This window comes from Salmo salar, chromosome 14, assembly GCF_965601325.2.
Source record: "Salmo salar chromosome 14, fSalSal1, whole genome shotgun sequence".
In the NCBI taxonomy this organism is placed as follows: domain Eukaryota; kingdom Metazoa; phylum Chordata; class Actinopteri; order Salmoniformes; family Salmonidae; genus Salmo; species Salmo salar.
In genome coordinates this window covers 66,674,206-66,693,192 of record NC_138304.1, presented here as the reverse complement: position 1 = coordinate 66,693,192, position 18,987 = coordinate 66,674,206, and the positions used below count along the sequence as shown (strand labels likewise).

The window sequence follows — 18,987 nt, the reverse complement described above, 5'->3', positions numbered from 1 at the left end:
ATGAGATACAAGATTATCTGGTCTGATGAAACCAAGATTGAACTCTTTGGTCTGAATGCCAAGCGTCACATCTGGAGGAAACCTGGCACCATCCCTACAGTGAAGCATGGTGGTGGCAGCATCATGCTGTGGGGATGTTTTTCAGCGGTAGGGATTGGGAGACAAGTCAGGATCGAGGGAAAGACGAACAAAGCAAAGTACAGAGAGATCCTTGATGGAAACCTGCTCCAGAGCGCTTAGGACCTCAGACTGCAATGAAGGTTCACCTTCCAACAGGACAATGACCCTAAGCGGCCCAGCCAGAGCACGGACTTGAACCCGATCAAACATCTCTGGAGAGACCTGAAAATAGCTGTGCAGCGACACTTCACATCCAACCTGACCAATTTTGAGAGGATCTGCAGACAAGAATGGGAGAAACTCCCCAAATACAGGTGTGCCAAGCTTGTAGTGTCATACCCAAGAAGACTTGAGGCTGTAATCACTGCCAAAGGTGCTTCAACAAAGTGCTAAGTAATGGGTCAGAATACTTACGTAAATCTAATATCTCCATTTTTTTTAAATACATTTGCTAAAGTGTCTAAAAACCCGTTTTTGCTTTATGGGGTATTGTGTGTAGATTGATGAGGGGGAAAAAACGATTTAATCCATTGTAGAATAAGGCTGTAATGTAACAAAATGTGTAAAAAGTCAAGGGGTCTGGATACTTTCCCAAAGCACTGTGTTCTTCCCACTGGTTTGTTTTCAAATTGGGATGATTTAAGCTTGATCACAGCAGGGAACATGTTATACTTACTGTGCCCCCCACGATCCTCCCCAAGGGGTACCATGACCTCTCGTCAAACCAGTTGAGGAACTCGTAAAACCCATTTGTGGTCAGGTGATGTGTTGATCTGTAGTTAAACCTGTGGGGAGAGAAGATGGCTTAAGTTGGTACAAGGCAAATAACATTGGGACACAAAGCAGGCAACTAATACAAGTATCACAGACATTTGTTGAATGTGCAAACAAATATTAATTTTGAAAGAAAAGCCTTATTTCCATATTCTACAAAAGGCAGCCAATGTCCCAGCCCACACAGCTAAGTGACAACAGAAAACAGGTATGCCTAGATCTACCTGTTAAGACATCCTTGAAGAGTCCACTGCTAGTGCAAGTTTGGACAATTACCAACTATCTGACACTACGGAGACATCCCCAACATCCAACCAGAACAGAGTTGGCTTGGTTTGCTCGACATCTCCGCTCTAAAACATCAAGTTTACATTTAATTCTCTAAAGATGGTGAAATGTCTGCTCGAAACCACATTTCGTGCATACCGATTAATACGCGGTTGCTTTGCTTCGATTCCATGCTAGGCCACGAGTTAGGATAACATCCGAAATCTTCATATGGCTCAGCGTGACAGTGCAAGGCAGTGGTTTTAGATTAAGTGAAAAACAAATGAACCGTTTATATGTAAGGGACAGTTGATGTAACCAGAGTGAAATACACTTCATGAGTCATTGTTGTGCAATCAATGTGATGCACCCGTGGCTCTGAAATAAGGACATCCATCGTTGTGATAGATCCCGCTTGTCTGCAGAAACAGCCCTGACACTGGTATGTCAGCAATCCCCAAGCACAATAAATAGCAGCATCATTCCCTAATACTTTGTCTCCATAGCAGATGATTCAGGAGGCGAGAGATTTGAGTGGAGGGGGGAGGTTGGGTGGCCGGCACACAGTCACTGAACTGTTGGGAGACATGAGCAGCTCACACACAAAATGGCTGGCGTGTGAAGAAGCTCATAAATCACTGCAAGGTGCTTTTTCCTTTTACACAACTCACATGAAGGACATGTATCTGCAGGTGAGGAAAGGAGCAGGCCAAAATCCTTTGATAAAGCACTTGGTGGCCTAACTCTAGGTTCCCATGCAACCTTTTTAACGCAAGTAAATAAATCGGACATAAATGTCATTACAGGCCTGATGGAAACAGAGCAATTGACAAAACAATACACTAGACAAGGTGGGATTTTGTTTTGGTAAAATGAATTATGCAGAAATTACAGTGGTAATGCTTTTAATGAGCAAATATTTATAATAACCATCATATCAAAGTAAACTTGGAGTCACAATGACGTGTAGTCCTCCCACTATGACTTGTCAGGAAAGCATGCAGTTTGTTAGGCTACAGATTAAATCAAATGAACTTTACAGGGTGGTGAAAGTGCAAGGTTATGAGCTTGATGCTCCTTTCCAATAAATATTGAGGGTCTTATTCTGGTGACATGATGTCCATAACAATCTCATGTAGGCTACACATGCGCTGTAGCCAACAGCACGCAGGTAGCGCTGTTGGCTAGACTGTACATGCCAACAGCAAAGTGGGCACACTCGCTACATAACGCAATAAACGTGAGAGAAAATGCGATTGAAACCCATTTAACTTAAATAATATTTCGGTACATGGAACTGTAACTGCAAAAGGTATTTTTGTGCACTACGTCATCACGTCAAGTCAAATTGATGGAAACATAGCTAGTGACGGTATTTTCTAGGTTTATGTTACTTTAAAAAAAAATTATCATTATCTCTGTTTGGACACATGGGAGATTTAACGTTTTGGCGCTTCTTAAAGGATTTCTGGTGTTGAGTTAAGAGGCTTTGAACAGTATGACAAAAGCCAGTGAGGAACAAAGAAGAAAAGGATGTAAACGAACACTTGCACTATTCATACTCGCAGGGCTGGTGCACTCCCTGTCGCAGTTTCGCTTTCAAGTAGAATATGACATGCCCTTGCTATGGCTCATTCATCACTCACTGACTGACAAGTTTAGTGAGGAGACCAAGCTACTGGTGCACACACACACACAATTCTATTGCAGTGAATGTAATGAGCATTGACAAGCTGGCTCATTTACAGTGAGGAACTAAGACTGCTTGAGCCACAGGGATAAACATTCCAATCACATTACTCTATAACCCGGACTCATGAGGTCTAAGACCCGACACGAGCAGCTCACACAAACATCCCAAAATGGCTGGCATGTGGAGGAGCTCAATCACTCCATGGTGCTTTTTCTTCTACACAATTCACCTGAAGGACTCATATCTGCAGATGGGGAAAGGTGGTGCCAAAATCCTTTGATAAAGTGCCTGGTGGCCAAATTATAGTCAATAACCAGGTTTCCATGCAACCTTTTTTGTGGCTCAAGCATTCAGATCACATTACTCTATAACCTGGAGTCAGCGTGAGGTCTGAGACCAGACATTTCACAAGTTTGTCCAGCTACAACAAAATCACAACACTGAGCATGAGCCAGCAAAACCAGTGTTTCTTTCTCCAACTTTGGCGCATGGAGACCAGAATGGGTCAAATGCAGCCAGGTATAAAGAGCAACCCAGCAGAGAGCCCTTATCGCCGCAAGTTATTCACTCATACCCCACTCAGGAAAGCCATTGTTTGTCAACTGTCAAAGCACAGAGGCGGAAATAAAGAGAACCACAGAAAGCACTTAAAATACTTCACACGCTGCCTCGCCATATTCACAAAAACACATTTTCCAATGATCTCATTGACAGCAGATCCGAGTGTTTAATTCCTGAGCTTGTCACTTTGATGAGGATAATGTGGCCGGCCAAACACATTAGCAATTTAATGCATAACTGCCTAGTCGGTCCCGGCTGACAGAACATCACTGCACCACAAACTAGTGAGCAGGTGAGCGTAAAAAAAAACACCCACCATTTAAATTCCTTCTGGCCTCAGGAAGAATGGAAATGAAAGAATTTGGCCAACGTGTCAACTCTGGAGCAAATTTCATTGCAAAATGAAAATTACTCACAGCATCTTGTGCATTTGAGGATGCCTTCAAGGGTCAAAACTAAATTTAGAGGATGCCCGTTACAAGTTACCCATTGTTACAAAGGCCCCATTCACTGCAAGAAAAAAAAAAAAAAAGATTCCTTTGTGATTTATGACCCGGTAATGCCCCGCACTTTGGTAACCACAATCAAATGCATCATTGGTTTTCCTGCCCTGCTCCTGGGTAAATGACCAAACTGACTTTTGTTCCAGGAGTGCACTTGCCACCTTGACTAGGCCTAACTGCCTGCTCAGCTCACACTATAGATAGACTACCTGTAAGCGTGAAAATTTAGGGAATTAACCACACAGTGGTACCAAATATTAAGCTGGGGCTACCTGAAACAACAGCTCAATGTTTAACACAGGCCTTTGGTGATGTTGTACAATTTGCACGCAGAAGCCATATTTATGCCACACAAAAGTCAAACAAACCAACACAGGTTGGGAGCAGACCTATCTAGTGGTGACAGTTTCAAAAAACTAGTAATATTCTGAGCTGCCACCTAAAGTAGCCAGGGTGCCTGGCCCACCATCATTTGAATAACCGGATTACAACTATGTACAGTTCAAGTCGGAAGTTTACATACAGCTTAGCCAAATACATTTAAACTCAGTTTATCACAATTCCTGACATATAATCCTAGTAAAAATTCCCTCTTAGGTCAGTTAGGATCATCACTATTTTAAGAATGTGAAATGTCAGAACAATAGTATAGAGAATGATTTCAGCTTTTATTTCTTTCATCACATTCCCAGTGGGTCAGAAGTTTACATACACTCAATATTTGGTAGCATTGCCTTTAAATTGTTTTACTTGGGTCAAACGTTTTGGTAGCCTTCCACAAGCTTCCCACAATAAGTTTGGGGAATTTTGGCCCATTCCTCCTGACCTGGTGTAATTGAGTCAGGTTTGTAGGCCTCCTTGCTCGCACACGCTTTCAGTTCTGCCCACACATTTTCTATGGGATTGAGGTCAGGGCTTTGTGATGGCCACACCAATACCTTGACTTTGTTGTCCTTAAGCCATTTTGCTACAACTTTGGAAGTATGCTTGTGGTCATTGTCCATTTGGAAGAGCCATTTGCGACCAAGCTTTAACTTTTGGGATAGGGGGCAGTATTTTGACATCCGGATGAAAAGCGTGCCCAAAGTCAACTGTCTGCTACTCAGGTCCAGAAGCTAGGATATGCATATAATTGGTAGATTTGGATAGAAACCTGTTAAAATTATGTCTGTGACTATAACAGAACTGAAATAGCAGGCGAAACCAAGGACAAACCATTAAAAAAATAAAAAAGTCAACAAAAACAAGTCATCTTACCACTGATTTCAATGGCTGGCACTTTTATAATAGGGCGAAATCGTCCCCGATTGCAGTTCCTAGGGCTTCCACTAGATGTCAGTCTTTAGAAAAAGCACGTTCTTTTTGTTTATCTCCGGTAAAGACAATAACGATTCTCCATCTTAAATTGTATCGTTTATTTGCCTATTAGGGTACCTAAGGTTTGATTATAAATGTTGATTGACTTGTTTGGATAAGTTTATTGGTAACGTTTGGGATTCATTTTGTATGCATTTTGAAGGAGGGAAACCGAGTGGATTATTGACTGAAGCACGCCAGCTAAACTCAGTTTTTATAGATATAAAGGACTTTATTGAACAAAAGGACCATTTGTAATGTGACTGGGACCTTTTGGAGTGCCAACAGAAGATCTTCAAAGGTAAGGCATATATTATATCGCTATTTCTGACTTACGTGTCGCAACTCCCTGGTTGAAAATTAATTTGTTATGCATGTGTGTGCTGGACACTGTCCTCAGATAATCGCATGGTTTGCTTTCGCCGTAAAGCTTTTTTGAAATCTGACATGGCGGCTGGATTAACAACAAGTTAAGCTTTATTTTGATGTATTGCACTTGTGATTTCATCAAAGTTAAATATTTATAGTAATTTAATTTGAATTTCACCGGATGTTGGCCAGATGGGACACAAGCGTGCCAATGATCCGCAAGAAGTTAACTTCCTAACTGATGTCTTGAGATGTTGCTTCAATATAGCCACAATTTTTCTTCCACATGATGCCAGCTATTTTGTGAAGTGCACCAGTCCCTCCTGCAGCAAAGCACCCCCACAACATGATGCTGCCAACCCATGTTTCACGGTTGGGATGGTGTTCTTTGGCTTGCAAGCCTCCCCCTTTTTCCTTTAAACATAACGATGGTCATTACAGCCAGTTCTATTTGTGTTTCATCAGACCAGAGGACATTTCTCCAAAAGGTACAATGTTTGTCCCCATGTGCAGTTGCAAACCGTAGTCTGGCTTTTTTTAATGGTGGTTTTGGAGCAGTGGCTTCTTCCTTGCTGAGTGGCTTTTCAGTGTATGTCGATATAGGACTCGTTTTACTGTGGATATAGATACTTTTGTACCCGTTTCCTCCAGCATCTTCACAAGGTCCTTTGCTGTTCTGGGATTGATTTGCACTTTTCGCACCAAAGTACATTCATCTCTAGGAGACAGAGCGCATCTCCTTCCTGAGCGGTATGACGGATGTGTGGTCCCATGGTGTTTATACTTGCGTACCCTTGTTTGTACAGATGAATGTGGTGCCTTCAGGCGTTTGGAAATAGCTCCCAAGGATGAACCAGACTTGGAGGTCAACATCTTTTTTTTCTGAGGTCTTGGCTGATTTCCCCATGTCAAGCAAAGAGGCACTGAGTTTGAAGGTAGGCCTTGAAATACATCCACATGTACACCTCCAATTGACTCAAATTATGTCAATTAGCCTATCATCAGAAGCTTCTAAAGCCATGACATCATTTTCTGGAATTTTCAAAGCTGTTTAAAGGCACAGTCAACTTAGTGTATGTAAACTTCTGACCCACTGGAATTGTGATACATTGACTGAAAAGTGAAAATCGGTCTGAGAACAGTCTGCCATACACCACGTGTATGGCATCGTGTGGGCAAGCGGTTTTCTGATGTCAACTATGTGAAAATAGCAGACCATGGTAGAGGTGGGGTTATGGTATAAGCTACGAACACCAAAATTGCATTTTACTGGATGGCAATTTGAACACCGAGGTAACCATGACGCGATCCTGAGGCCCATTGTCGTGCCATTCATCCGCCGCCATCATCTCATGTTTCAGCATGATAATGCAAGGCCCCATGTCGGAAGGATAACCCACTGAGCATGCTTTGGATCGACGTATACGACAGGGTGTTCCAGTTCCCGCCAATATCCAGAAACTTCGCAAAGCCATTGAAGAGGAGTGGGACAACATTCCACAGGCCACAATCAACAGCCTGATCAAATCTATGCAGAGGATATATCGCAACGCATGAGGCAAATGGTGGTCACATCAGGGTTTCTGATCCACGCATTTACCTATTTTTTAAATCTGTGACTAACAGATGCATATCTGTATTCCCAGTAATGTGAAATCCATAGATTAGGGCCTAATGAATTTGAATGATTTCCTTACATGAACTAACTCAGTAAAATCTTGGAAATTGTTGCGTTTATATTTTTGTTCAGTATAGATAATCTTAGCTACCTTGCCCACCGTAGCATTTTGATTCCTGGTTCATTGTCTTTATAAAATAATTCCCTCATTCAAAGTAAATTGGTTGTACTTGTAATGTTGCAGGGTGGCCAACCATCTCCCAGGAGAGCTACTGTATAATGCATACAACGACAAGTGCCTTGAACTTTCAGACAAGTAAAAAAAAAGGATAAGTGGCTCATATGATCAGTATGTGATGAATAGGGCTGTTGCAGTGTTTGTATTTCCAACACACTGGCAGTCATGAGTGCAGTACAATTGTGACTGTTGAGTCACGCAATCTGGTTTTATGCATTCTGGACATGCTTTGGTAGTACCCAACCTGTTATCGACCATCAGGTCCTAATGGGCTGGTACTCAGGGCTCTATTGTCCCTCTAACAGAGTATATTTGGAAAGCATTCATACCGCTTGACTTTACACATTTTTAGAATAAGGCTGTAATGTAACAGACTACATTGTTCCACCCCTCCTCTCATCTACACACAATACACCATAATGACAAAGCAAAAACTGGTTTTTAGAAATGTTTGCTAATTTATTAAATAAAACAGACAAATCACATTTACATCATTACTCACTCTTTTGAAGCACCTTTGGCAGGGATTACAGCCTTGAATCTTGGGTATGACGCTACAAGCGTGGCACACCTGTATTTGGGGAGTCAATCCAATTCTTCTCTGCAGATCCTCTCAAGCTCTGTCAGGTTGGATGGGGAGCTTCACTGCACAGCTATTTTCAGGTCTCTCCAGAGATGTTCAAATCGGGTTCAAGCCACCATGTTTCATCCTGGTTTCCTCCAGACGTGACACTTGGAATTCAGGCCAAAGAGTTCAATCTTGGTTTCATCAGACCAGAATTTTGTTTCATGGTCTGAGAGTCTTTAGGTGCCTTTTGGCAAACGCCAAGAGAGTGGTCATGTGACTAACTGAGGAGTTACTTACGCCTGGCCACTATCATAAAGGCCTGATTGGTGGAGTGCTGCAGAGATGGTTCTCCTATCTCAACAAAGGAACTCCGGAGCTCTGTCAGAGTGACCATCGGGTTCTTGGTCACCTCCCTGACCAAGGCTCGTCTGCCCCGATTGCCAGGTGGCTAGCTCTAGGAAGAGTCTAGGTGGTTCCAAACATCTTCCATTTAAGAACGATGAGGCCACTGTTCCTGGGGACCTTCAATAATACAGAAATGTTTTGATACCCTCCCCCAGATCTGTGCCTCGACACAATCCTGTCTCGGAGTTCTACGGACGATCCCTTCGACCTCATGGCTTGGTTTTTGCTCTGACATGCACTGTCAACTGTGGGACCTTATATAGACAGGTGTGTGCCTTTCCAAATAATGTCCAATCAATTAAACTTACCACAAGTGGACTCCAATCAAGTTGTAGAAACATCAAGGACGATAAATGGAAACAGGATGCACCTGAGCTCAATTTTGAGTCTCCTAGCAAAGGGTCTGAACACTTATGTAAATAAGGCATTTTTTTATTTTTTTTATACATTTGCAAATATTTCTAAAAACCTGTATTCGCTTTGCCATTATGGGGTATGTTGTGTAGATGGATAATAAAAAAAAAAATCTATTTGAGAAGGCTTTAACGTAACAAAATGTGTGGGGGGGGGGGGGGGGGATTCTGAATACTTTCCGAATGCACTGTATGCAAATGCTTTCGAAAACCACGAACACTTATCAAAACAGTATTATGCTTTTAAAACTCACCTTAAATGTGATGATCAATTTGAAGAAAGTTCAACAGCAGGTTGAAACAGTAAAAAAAAAGTCCTTGTGGATGTTTCAAAGCCTAACAAAACGGACAGCGCTTTCTAAGGGGATGATTAATTCCACACCAAAAGCATATTAGAGCTTATGCACAGGCTTAGGAGCCCAGGCCCGAGAAAAAAAAAAGCTGTATTAAAATGATTGTGCTGTTATACAATGCATAGCCTACCAAATATTAGGCATGACAGAAAAAAACTGATTTAAGATATCTTTGTACATAATTGGTCTAGCCTATACTCTAAAATTAAATGCATTTGAGTAATCGCCTTTGAATGTGGACTATTATTATGCATATTGGATGGACTGGTTACCTTAGGCTAGGCTCCAAAATTTCTATCCACAAGTCTGGGAGAGAACATACCGCTCTAAGCGATGCTTTTAGTTCATTGATTGTGCAGGGCGACATACAGTCCATCCAAGCCTATCATTAGTGAATTTCTATTCGATTTTGAACTGCCTAGTAATAGGGAATTTTTTTAATTTTCATAATTGGGTGACTACCTTTGGCTTTACAGAATCCCACCACTGTGTTTTCATCTCCTCCTCTCTTCCCTTTATTCCTTTCTCGAGCACGCAGAGGGGATGTCAACATTTAGTGAAATATGTTTTGTTGCGAAAGCATATTACTATCGATGTTGTAGAACAAATTTGACTTGGTTTCCCAAATTAAGAACTGGGTAGCAGCATGAACAGGGTTGGAGAGCCGATGGCATACAGAGCTTGGGCAGAATATCACCCGTCGCACAGTGAGAGCGTGCTCCTCAAACAGTAGTTAATGCATGGAGTGAAATAAGTGTACTTCTATTCCTCTGCGGCTCATATTAACCACAGCTCCACTATAACACCTAGGTAGCCTACCTGGCATCATTGAAAAAACGGAGCAGTGGGGAAGAGCACGCCTTCCAACTGAATACAGATGTCATGACCCCCCCCCCCCCCCCTTTAAAATCTAGCATATAGGGCATATTTTAAATGAAATATTAAGCTCAACATAGCCATTTCATATGCGCCCTCGCTCAAGAATGGGAAACATATCCTTCCTATTTTATTCAGCCACAGTCAATTATATTCTTCTTACTGTAAAATCCGATATAAAATAGGCATATCCTGTCCGCTAAATGAACAATCCTACAGCCTATGGCATGGCGCATAGCCAGATAACATACAGTAGGCGAACCCATACTCTGTTCTTCTGCATAATGTTTTAGACTATTTTTTATTTATTTATGTAGATGTTCCAAAGGCGTCCATCTGTGGCTTGTATGCAGCTTGCATGCGTGGACTCCATGGAGGCCTGGAGATGTTAAACTTGTTTGTTAATTAACGGTCCAATTATTGTGAGACCACCACAGCCCTAGTGATGAATATCAAATGGAGCTAATGATTCAAACATTTCAGGGATTACAGAATGAGCAATAAAAATAAATCATAATTTGAGTGTAAACAGGTTATTTGCGGTTTCAGCAAGTAAGTTGTATCTGATCATGTGAATGGCTTCTCACTTTGAGATGTTCCACAGATGCTGGTTTATCATTAAATATTAAAAGGAAAAAAATCCACCCAAAACCACTCAACCCTTTAATTTACAGGTGTTAAATAACACTAATATGTGAGAAAAAATATTTTTGTGAAAAAAAGTGTTTCATTGGTGTTATAATAAGGTTGGAAGCAACATGGAAAATCGTTGTGGAAATTTGTTGCAGCTCAAGTAGACTACAAAATCCACAATAGATTCTGGCTCTCTATGGACTGTCAGGCAAACACTTACAAGCAAGAATACCAGAGACAATATCAGCATGTAAAGCAGTGGAGGAAGGGGAGGACCATCCTCAGTGAATTTCATTTTTTTTAAAAGAGAACATTGAAAAAGTTCCTTTAGATAAAACTACACTAAATATATTCACGTCACCAAATAATTGATTAAAACACACTGTTTTGCAATGAAGGTCTACAGTAGCCTCAACAGCAATCTGTAGGGTAGCACCATGGTGTAGCCAGAGGACAGCTAGCTACCGTCCTCTTCTTGGTACATTGACTTCAATACAAAAACTAGGAGGCTCTTGGTTCTCACCGCCTTCTGTAATTATGACAACTTCCTCCAACCTATCAGAGCTCTTGCAGCATGAACTGACATGTTGTCCACCCAATCAAAGGATAAGAGAATGAATCTAGTACAGAAATCCTAAGCCACAGCTAGCTAGCACGTCTGTGAATAAAATGTGGTGAAAAATTTAAGGAGAAGCAAGAGAGACTCATTGTTTTCACTTAGCTAGCAAATGCAGCTGGCTACTTTAGTTACTCAAACAGAGGGATGCTATGTTAGCTAGCTGGATATGACTAGCCAACACAACAACGGAATTCTTCCAAGTCAAGGTAAGCTTTTGGTTTTATTGCCACCGGGGCCCACCGGTTACTGCATGAATGTAGAGGGTTTACTAAAGCATTAGTTCTATTATCTATGTTGACTTGGACGTTACTTTAACTAATATGGGGACAACGACGTAGGCTGTGTAGCGGTTATGACATGGTTTGGCTTGGAAACGTTTGAGTGTATAGAGGCGAGAAGGAATACAACGTGGCTATGAAAGTGAACTGTGTTTATGTGTGATCAGGGGTGTATTCATTGGGCCAGTTCTGTTGAAAAACATTTCTTAAAACGGAAGCAAACGAAACAGGGATTCAAAAAAAATTCCTGAATGTGTCCAATAGAGACTCGTTTGTAACTGTTGGACTAATGATTACACCCTAGATCAGCTAGCCTAAACCAATTGATGTTACATTGAACTGGGTGAATGGAATATGAATGAGTCATCCAACAATAGAAATAAGGCCATGCTCATGGGAAGAAAAATCGTCCTCCCTCAAAACGCCACTGACGTAAAGTAGCTAGTTAACTGTAAAAAACATACAACATACAAAACAACTGCACTGTCAATTTAGGCGTCTACAACCTCACCATGTTCAACCTGCTGATAGATGCGCCTCAGAGTGGAGTCTGACATGTTGAATGTTATTCTTGTTATTCACTAGGGTTAATGTTTTAAAACAGTTAAATTCAATTAAAAAAATAATTGTTTATAGAGTATTTGGCCACAAGAATAAAAGAATTCAATCATTTCAATGGTCTTGTTATCATTGCAATAGTAACATATTATAACCTTCATGTCAAAAACATGGGTAGTGTTCATAATGGTAAATAAGTATTTTGCAATGTTTTCCCAAAATTGACACAAATTTACATTCAAAAAACAAGTGAGACAGATTGTCACCTTTTTCACAGAAAACACATATCATCAATAGGCACAAATTTGGATATCATAGAATTACATGGATATATCTTATGTAACATTTTAAAGTGCACTTCCTTAACTTTGTTTGGTATACAATATTTGTAAGGCCTTAACCATGCATTTTTCCAGACAATGTCAGGAATAAGCATGTTCCAGAAAAATTTCTCGGTGTAAGTTGGTTTTGTGAATGAAGAACTTGTCTTATATATTTATTACAACAAGATTTCTCAGGTAAGCCCGCGCCTTCCAATCGGAGTTCTGGATAGCTTTGGTAATGATCAAAGTTTAAGATGAGTTTTCATTAGTGTAGTTGGACCTCTGGGAACCGCTTTGATCACAGAAATAAACTCTGAAAGGTATTGGAAACTTTCAATGTTATAAATTGTTCATATGTGAGAATATTACTCTTGTTGTCAAAAACATCAAGAACAAAGTCAATGCTATCTACTATCGTATAGCTTTGGAATCGTGGCATTACATACTTGAAGAAAATAGGCAAGTGGACAAATACACCGACTTTAAGGGATTGCGTGACAATTAGCTTAGCAAACGCGTGACGCAGCATGACAACGTGAACGCAATTGGTTGATCGTCTGCTGGGTGGGGCGTTATATGTTCCTTAATTTATTGAATTCCCATCTCCTTTCTATAATATCTCTGGCAACAGCACCATGCAATGCACGCTAGACTAAAGAGGCAGACAAATAGGGAAAATGTGGTAGACACCCCGCCCACCGAGTGGCGCAGCGTTCTAAGGCACTGCATCTCAGTGCTAGAGGCGTCACTACAGACCCTGGTTCGATCCCGGACTGCATCACAACCGGCCATGATCAGGAGTCCCATAGGGTGGCGCACAATTGGCCCAGCGTCTTCCGGGTTAGGGGGAAGGTTTGGCTTGTGTAGGTCATTGTAAAATAGGAATTTGTTCTTAACCCGACTTGCCTAGTTAAATAAAGTTCGAGGTAGGTATGTCGCAAAAATATGATCAATGGCTCATTCGAGAGAAGACATCCTCCCAAGTTATGACATCGGCCAGCATCGAAATCTGATATGTATGATATACAACTTTTAGATTGTGAAAAATGTCTTCCTATTAACTTCCAGTGTAGTGAGATTGACTATCACAGTGCTACGTCATACCGGACGGATTTCTGCCTGCTTGAACGCCAATAACTTAGAAACATGAAATAAATCAGGGAATCGATGGAACATCACTCAAGATGCACAAAACCAATATAACATTCAAAATAGGTGAACCTTCCCTTTAATACCATGAAAAACCTACCATCAATTTATCAACGAAACACATTAATTTCCTCACATTAAAGCCCAACTCAAATGTCACCATTTTTTACTTTTCAAAACAAGCCAGCTGGCTGAGTTGTTGGGAAACTAACAGATGGCTGCTGCTTCAGTTCCTAGTCGGGGCACACTGCCATCATGTCAATAAGCAAGTAACTTAACAGTCTATTCAAATCAATACATGACAAATGACAAGCTATGTAAAGCAGTCTGCTGAGCACAGACGTAACCATGACAGAAATAGACACGTTGAATGAAAGCTGTTTGAAAGCGGTTTGAAATGGCATTGAGAAATGTCTGCATCCCAACTGTCATGTTTCCCCAAATCTTTTGTGCTTGCAAATTGTCCTTTGAATGGAGCTCCCTCAATACCAGATTTTCAACTTTCTACCCAACAAAAAGGCAACAGAAAAGAGCTGTTCAACGTTTATTTGCTCGACACAGCTCCAGATTGACAGAATGAAGACAAAGAGCAAATAAAACAGTGTGCCTGTAAAAGGCTGCTAGGGCAATTTTAAAGTGGGGCACAGTCGGATAGACTTCCCTCGATACTTATTGCTGTAGCCTCAAGGCAAGTAAAGGAAGTAATGGACAGGAGCGTGGCGTAGTAGTTGACTGTTTCAAACCTTTCCTTGAAAAGACAAATTAGACACTAGATTACGCTTTACTTTCAATTCAGTGTTATTGCTATTTTGAAGGCACAATTATGCTAATACTAAACGCTTTAATGATCAAAGAAGGACTTTAACATATGCACAATTCTCAGAAATTTACTCAGGAGGCAGACTTCGAAAGCCAACGCCTGACATCCACCAGCTGTCTGACTTGAGTATGCCATCGAATCAGTGTGTTATCACTCCCTGCATGGTTTTACTCCTGTCTCTCAGCAGAAACAGAACGATGAGATCAGTCATGGACAACGCACGCAAGGAACAGTTGAGCAGCAGCCTGGCCCAATGAGACGGGGGGGGGGGGGGGGGGGGTGTAGTAGAGTGCATGCTTACCATGTACAGGACCTCTAGAGGTCAGGCTGGTTCTAAAACAAAGAAACGCAAAGCCTTACAAAAGTTCAAAATATTGCTCAGCAAGTCTCCACACTGCATGACCAAACTTTAAACAAATGTGTACACAGCTTCTGACAAAGAAAACGGTGGTTGTTTAGCCTCGTGGTACAGGCATCAGCGGCTGGCAGTGGAGCGAGCGCAGCTGGTGAGCTCTATTAAAAACACTTTAAAAGAGGGTGTGAGGTGCAGAAGTCCATTTCACACTCGATAGATTGCGGTTTTTCAGAACAAAACGGAAATTGGGATATGAATAAAGCAGTTGCCAAGTGTGTTGTGGCCCTTCCTTTTATAGGGTGAAGGAAAGCAAAGTGAGCAGCCAGTCCCTCTTAATGACGCCAGCTCATCTAGACTCCTTACTTACACTCAAGGAAACCAGAAATCAGTCAGTGGACAAAAATAAAGTATTTCCACTTAGAGGTATTTATTACACATGCACAATATCAGGGAAGAAGCAGCCAGCAGCCTGCTCGGCGATAAAAGCTGCTTTACCATTCGTCAGTTGGGTTATTAAAATGTGACCTATGGGAAGGTTTATGCAGATTGAAAAACATTTAATTAATTGGAGGCAATGACCAATTCATTGTCAGATTGAATAATTCAGTTTAATAACAAACCTTTCTACTTAGATCCCTGCAGAAGAAAAGGGTTTAACCACAGGGTAAATAAGCAGCTTGCTTGCAGCTATTTTGAAATGCCCTCGCTCATTCATGTTATAACCTTTGTTGCGAAATCCTCAGTAAGACTGTTAAATCACATAATGGAGCCTCCTTGGCAAACCTCACCCTAGACTTCAAGGAGCCGTTTTGAAATGAGCATGAAACATGGGGGAGAGTGGGAAGAGGTTGTCTGAGACGCTAAGTCAAAGACTAAAAACAGTCTTTAAATAACATCCAGACACGAGTATGTGAGCGGCGCGAGGAGCGGAGCGTGCCCAATTTGACTGGAGCAAGTTTGCCAAAGGCTGGATGGTCGGCCTTCTCGCCCACTACAAATTTCGCTCTAGTGGCACTCACCTCACAAGCTCAGGGCATGCCAGGCCCAGCATGCATTTGTATTCTACTTGTGTGCAGCTATAGCCCATTGCTTTAGCTACTGCCATCAAGTATGCTGCTGTCATCAAGTATGCTAAATATTTTCATAAAGAAACTGATAAAAAACAGGTGAAATTAAAAAAATAAAAATTAAGCTGACTTACAAATATGAGGATGACCAAGAGCGCGGTGATGTAGTGCCCACTACTAAAAAAGCATGGTGCACTTACTACGCGCACATGCTAACAGAAAGGAATAAGATGGGTAGCTAGCTAAGTGTGTCATTGTAGCAAAGTATTTATAATTTTTTTTTTTTTTTTAAATCAGATTTTATGTTGTTCATTTTTGTTCTATTATTTATACAATTGGCCATCATTGATTTTTTCGCCCCAATAGGCCTGGCATATTACCTCCGTCAAGGAGCTTTCCGTTTTGATAGGCTTATTTGACCTAAAATCCTTCATGCCTACTTACAGAAATAAAATAAACCCATCCTGCCCAGCCAGCCAAGAGTGGCCCAAAGGGTGTTCTGCATCTCTAGTGGCTCCGCAAGCGTGGAGAGGGTATTCTTTCGCTGCTGGCCTGCTCTCCAGGCACCGTCACAAGAGCCTGAAGACACTCTGGCCAAACTAGTGTTTCAAAAAATGAATTCAAAGACAGTGCAGACTGAGCCTACTAAGGCCTTTGTTTAATTTGTATTTCATTTTAAGTAAGTGCACAATTTATAGACGATTAAATACAACTAAATGTTGTTTAAATGCTGACCCTCAATGTCCCTGACAGCCTAGTGTGTTACACTCGCAAATCCATCTCTTTGTAGGCTATAGGCCTTGAAATAATATAACCTAAATAATTCATTTCCGTTCCTTCTTAGGCTCCCTATCTGGCTCTTTACTTAGTGTGTTTATATGCTGTTTAATAAGACATGTAGCCTATTTGAAATGATGAGTGCTAGATCAGTCACCTTTTCCTCTTTGTTAAAATACTTTCCATTCAAATCATAAGGTTTGGTTTCAATAATTGAAAACCAAATGGTAGGTTCAGGTACTCAAATTGATGGGCGTTGGTTAAATTGTGATTTTAATGAATGGCGCAAATATTTGGAGCTACAGTTTTTTTCCCCCCTGTGAGCGAGGACCGGTTTTTAGCGGAGCCACTCCATGAGCAGGATTTGCTTCCGCTCACATGCTCTGATCCAGACACACATATGCCAATGTCTCACTTCAACCTTTTGCATGCAGACCTGTTAGCACTATTTATTTATTAAACTATTTACATAATTATTCTGGTAAACGGTATTAGAAAATACCAACCATTACATGGACGCTATAATCATCCAGGCTTACCAACCTATAAACCATGAAAGTAGAGGCAGATATTGCAGAATTCTCTAGCAATTACAGTTCAAAGCAAACTGCTATACTCTTTTCTTAAGAGCAGGTTTCTTATCACAGTGGGGCTGCAGCACTAGACCAATCCCGTAGAGCTCACATGCTGACCACACCGCTCGCGTTGCGTGCACTGCAAAATACATTTACACATACATGTTATTCAATCATTGCACAAACAATGCTCCCGCGCACCAACAAGCGTCTGCGTTGCTAAGCGCTAAAATAGAAGTCAGTTCTATTTGTGACACTGAACGTGGTGCAAGTCCTGCCTCCCATCTCCTTATTGGTTTCTGGAAGTATAAACAGTTGAAGTCGGAAGTTTACATACACCTTAGCCAAATACATTTAAACTTAGTTTCACAAATCCTGACATTTAATCCTAGTAAAAATTCCCAATCTTAGGTGAGTTCAGATCACCACTATTTTAAGAATGTGAAATGTCAGAATAGTAGAGAGAATTATTTATTTCAGCTTTTATTTATTTCATGACATTCCCAGTGGGTCAGAAGTTTACATACACTCAATTAGTATTTGGTAGCATTGCCTTTAAATTGTTTAACTTGGGTCAAACGTTTCAGGTAGCCTTCCACAAGCTTCCCACAATAACTTGGTTTAATTTTGTCCCATTCCTCGTGACAGAGCAGGTGTAACAGTCAGGTATGTAGGCCTCCTTGATCGCACACACGTTTTCAGTTCTTCCCACACATTTTCTATAGGATTGAGGTCAGGGCTTTGTGATGGCCACTCCAATACCTTGACTTTGTTGTCCTTAAGCCATTTTGCCACAACTTTGGAAGTACGCTTGGGGTCATTGTCCATTTGGAAGACCCATTTGCGGCCAAGCCTTAACTTCCTGACTGATGTCTTGAGATGTTGCTTCAATATATCCATATAATTTTCTTTCCCCATGATGCCATCTATTTTGTGAAGTGCACCAGTCCCTCCTGCAGCAAAGCACCCCCACAACATGATGCTGCCACCCCCGTGCTTCACGGTTAGGATGGTGTTCTTCAGCTTTCAAGCCTCCCCCTTTCATCCTCCAAACATAACGATGGTCATTATGCCAAACAGTTCTATTTTTGTTTCATCAGACCAGAGGAAATTTCTCCAAAGAGTACAATCTTTGTCACCATGTGCAGTTGCAAACCGTCGTTGGGCTTTTTTATGGCGGTTTTGGAGCAGTGGCGTCTTCCTTGCCGAGCGGCCTTTCAGGTTATGTCGATATAGGACTCGTTTTACTGTGGATAGACACTTTTGTACCCATTTCCTCCAGCATCTTCACAAGTTCCTTTGCTGTTGTTCTGGGATTGATTTGCACTTTTGGCACCAAAGTACGTTCATCTCTAGGAGAGAACGCGTCTCCTTCCTGAGCGGTATGATATCTGCGTGTTCCCATGGTGTTTATACTTGCATACTATTGTTTGTACAGATGAAAGTGGTAACTTCAGGCGTTTGGAAATTACAGATGAGGTCTTGGCTGATTTCTTTTGATTTTCCCATGATGTCAAGCAAAGAGGCAGAGTTTGAAGGTAGGCCTCGAAATACATCCACAGGTACACCTCCAATTGACTCAAATGATGTCATGGCTTTAGAAGCTTCCGATAGGCTATTTGACATAATTTTCTGGAATTTCAGGCTGTTTAACTTCATTGGGATAGGGGGCGGTATTTTGACGTCCGGATGAAAAGGGTGCCCAAAGTGAACTGCCTG

General features: G+C 41.3%; 1 protein-coding gene across 1 annotated transcript in view; it reads right to left on the bottom strand.

Annotated features, from left to right (window-relative positions):
• Positions 1-18,987, bottom strand: part of LOC106570075 (dolichyl-diphosphooligosaccharide--protein glycosyltransferase subunit STT3B) — an 88,793-nt gene that overhangs the window by 43,743 nt on the left and 26,063 nt on the right. The window contains exon 2 of the mRNA XM_014142037.3: positions 797-905. Within this exon, the coding sequence (XP_013997512.1) occupies positions 797-905 (109 nt within the window). The remainder of the gene's footprint in view (positions 1-796; positions 906-18,987) is intronic.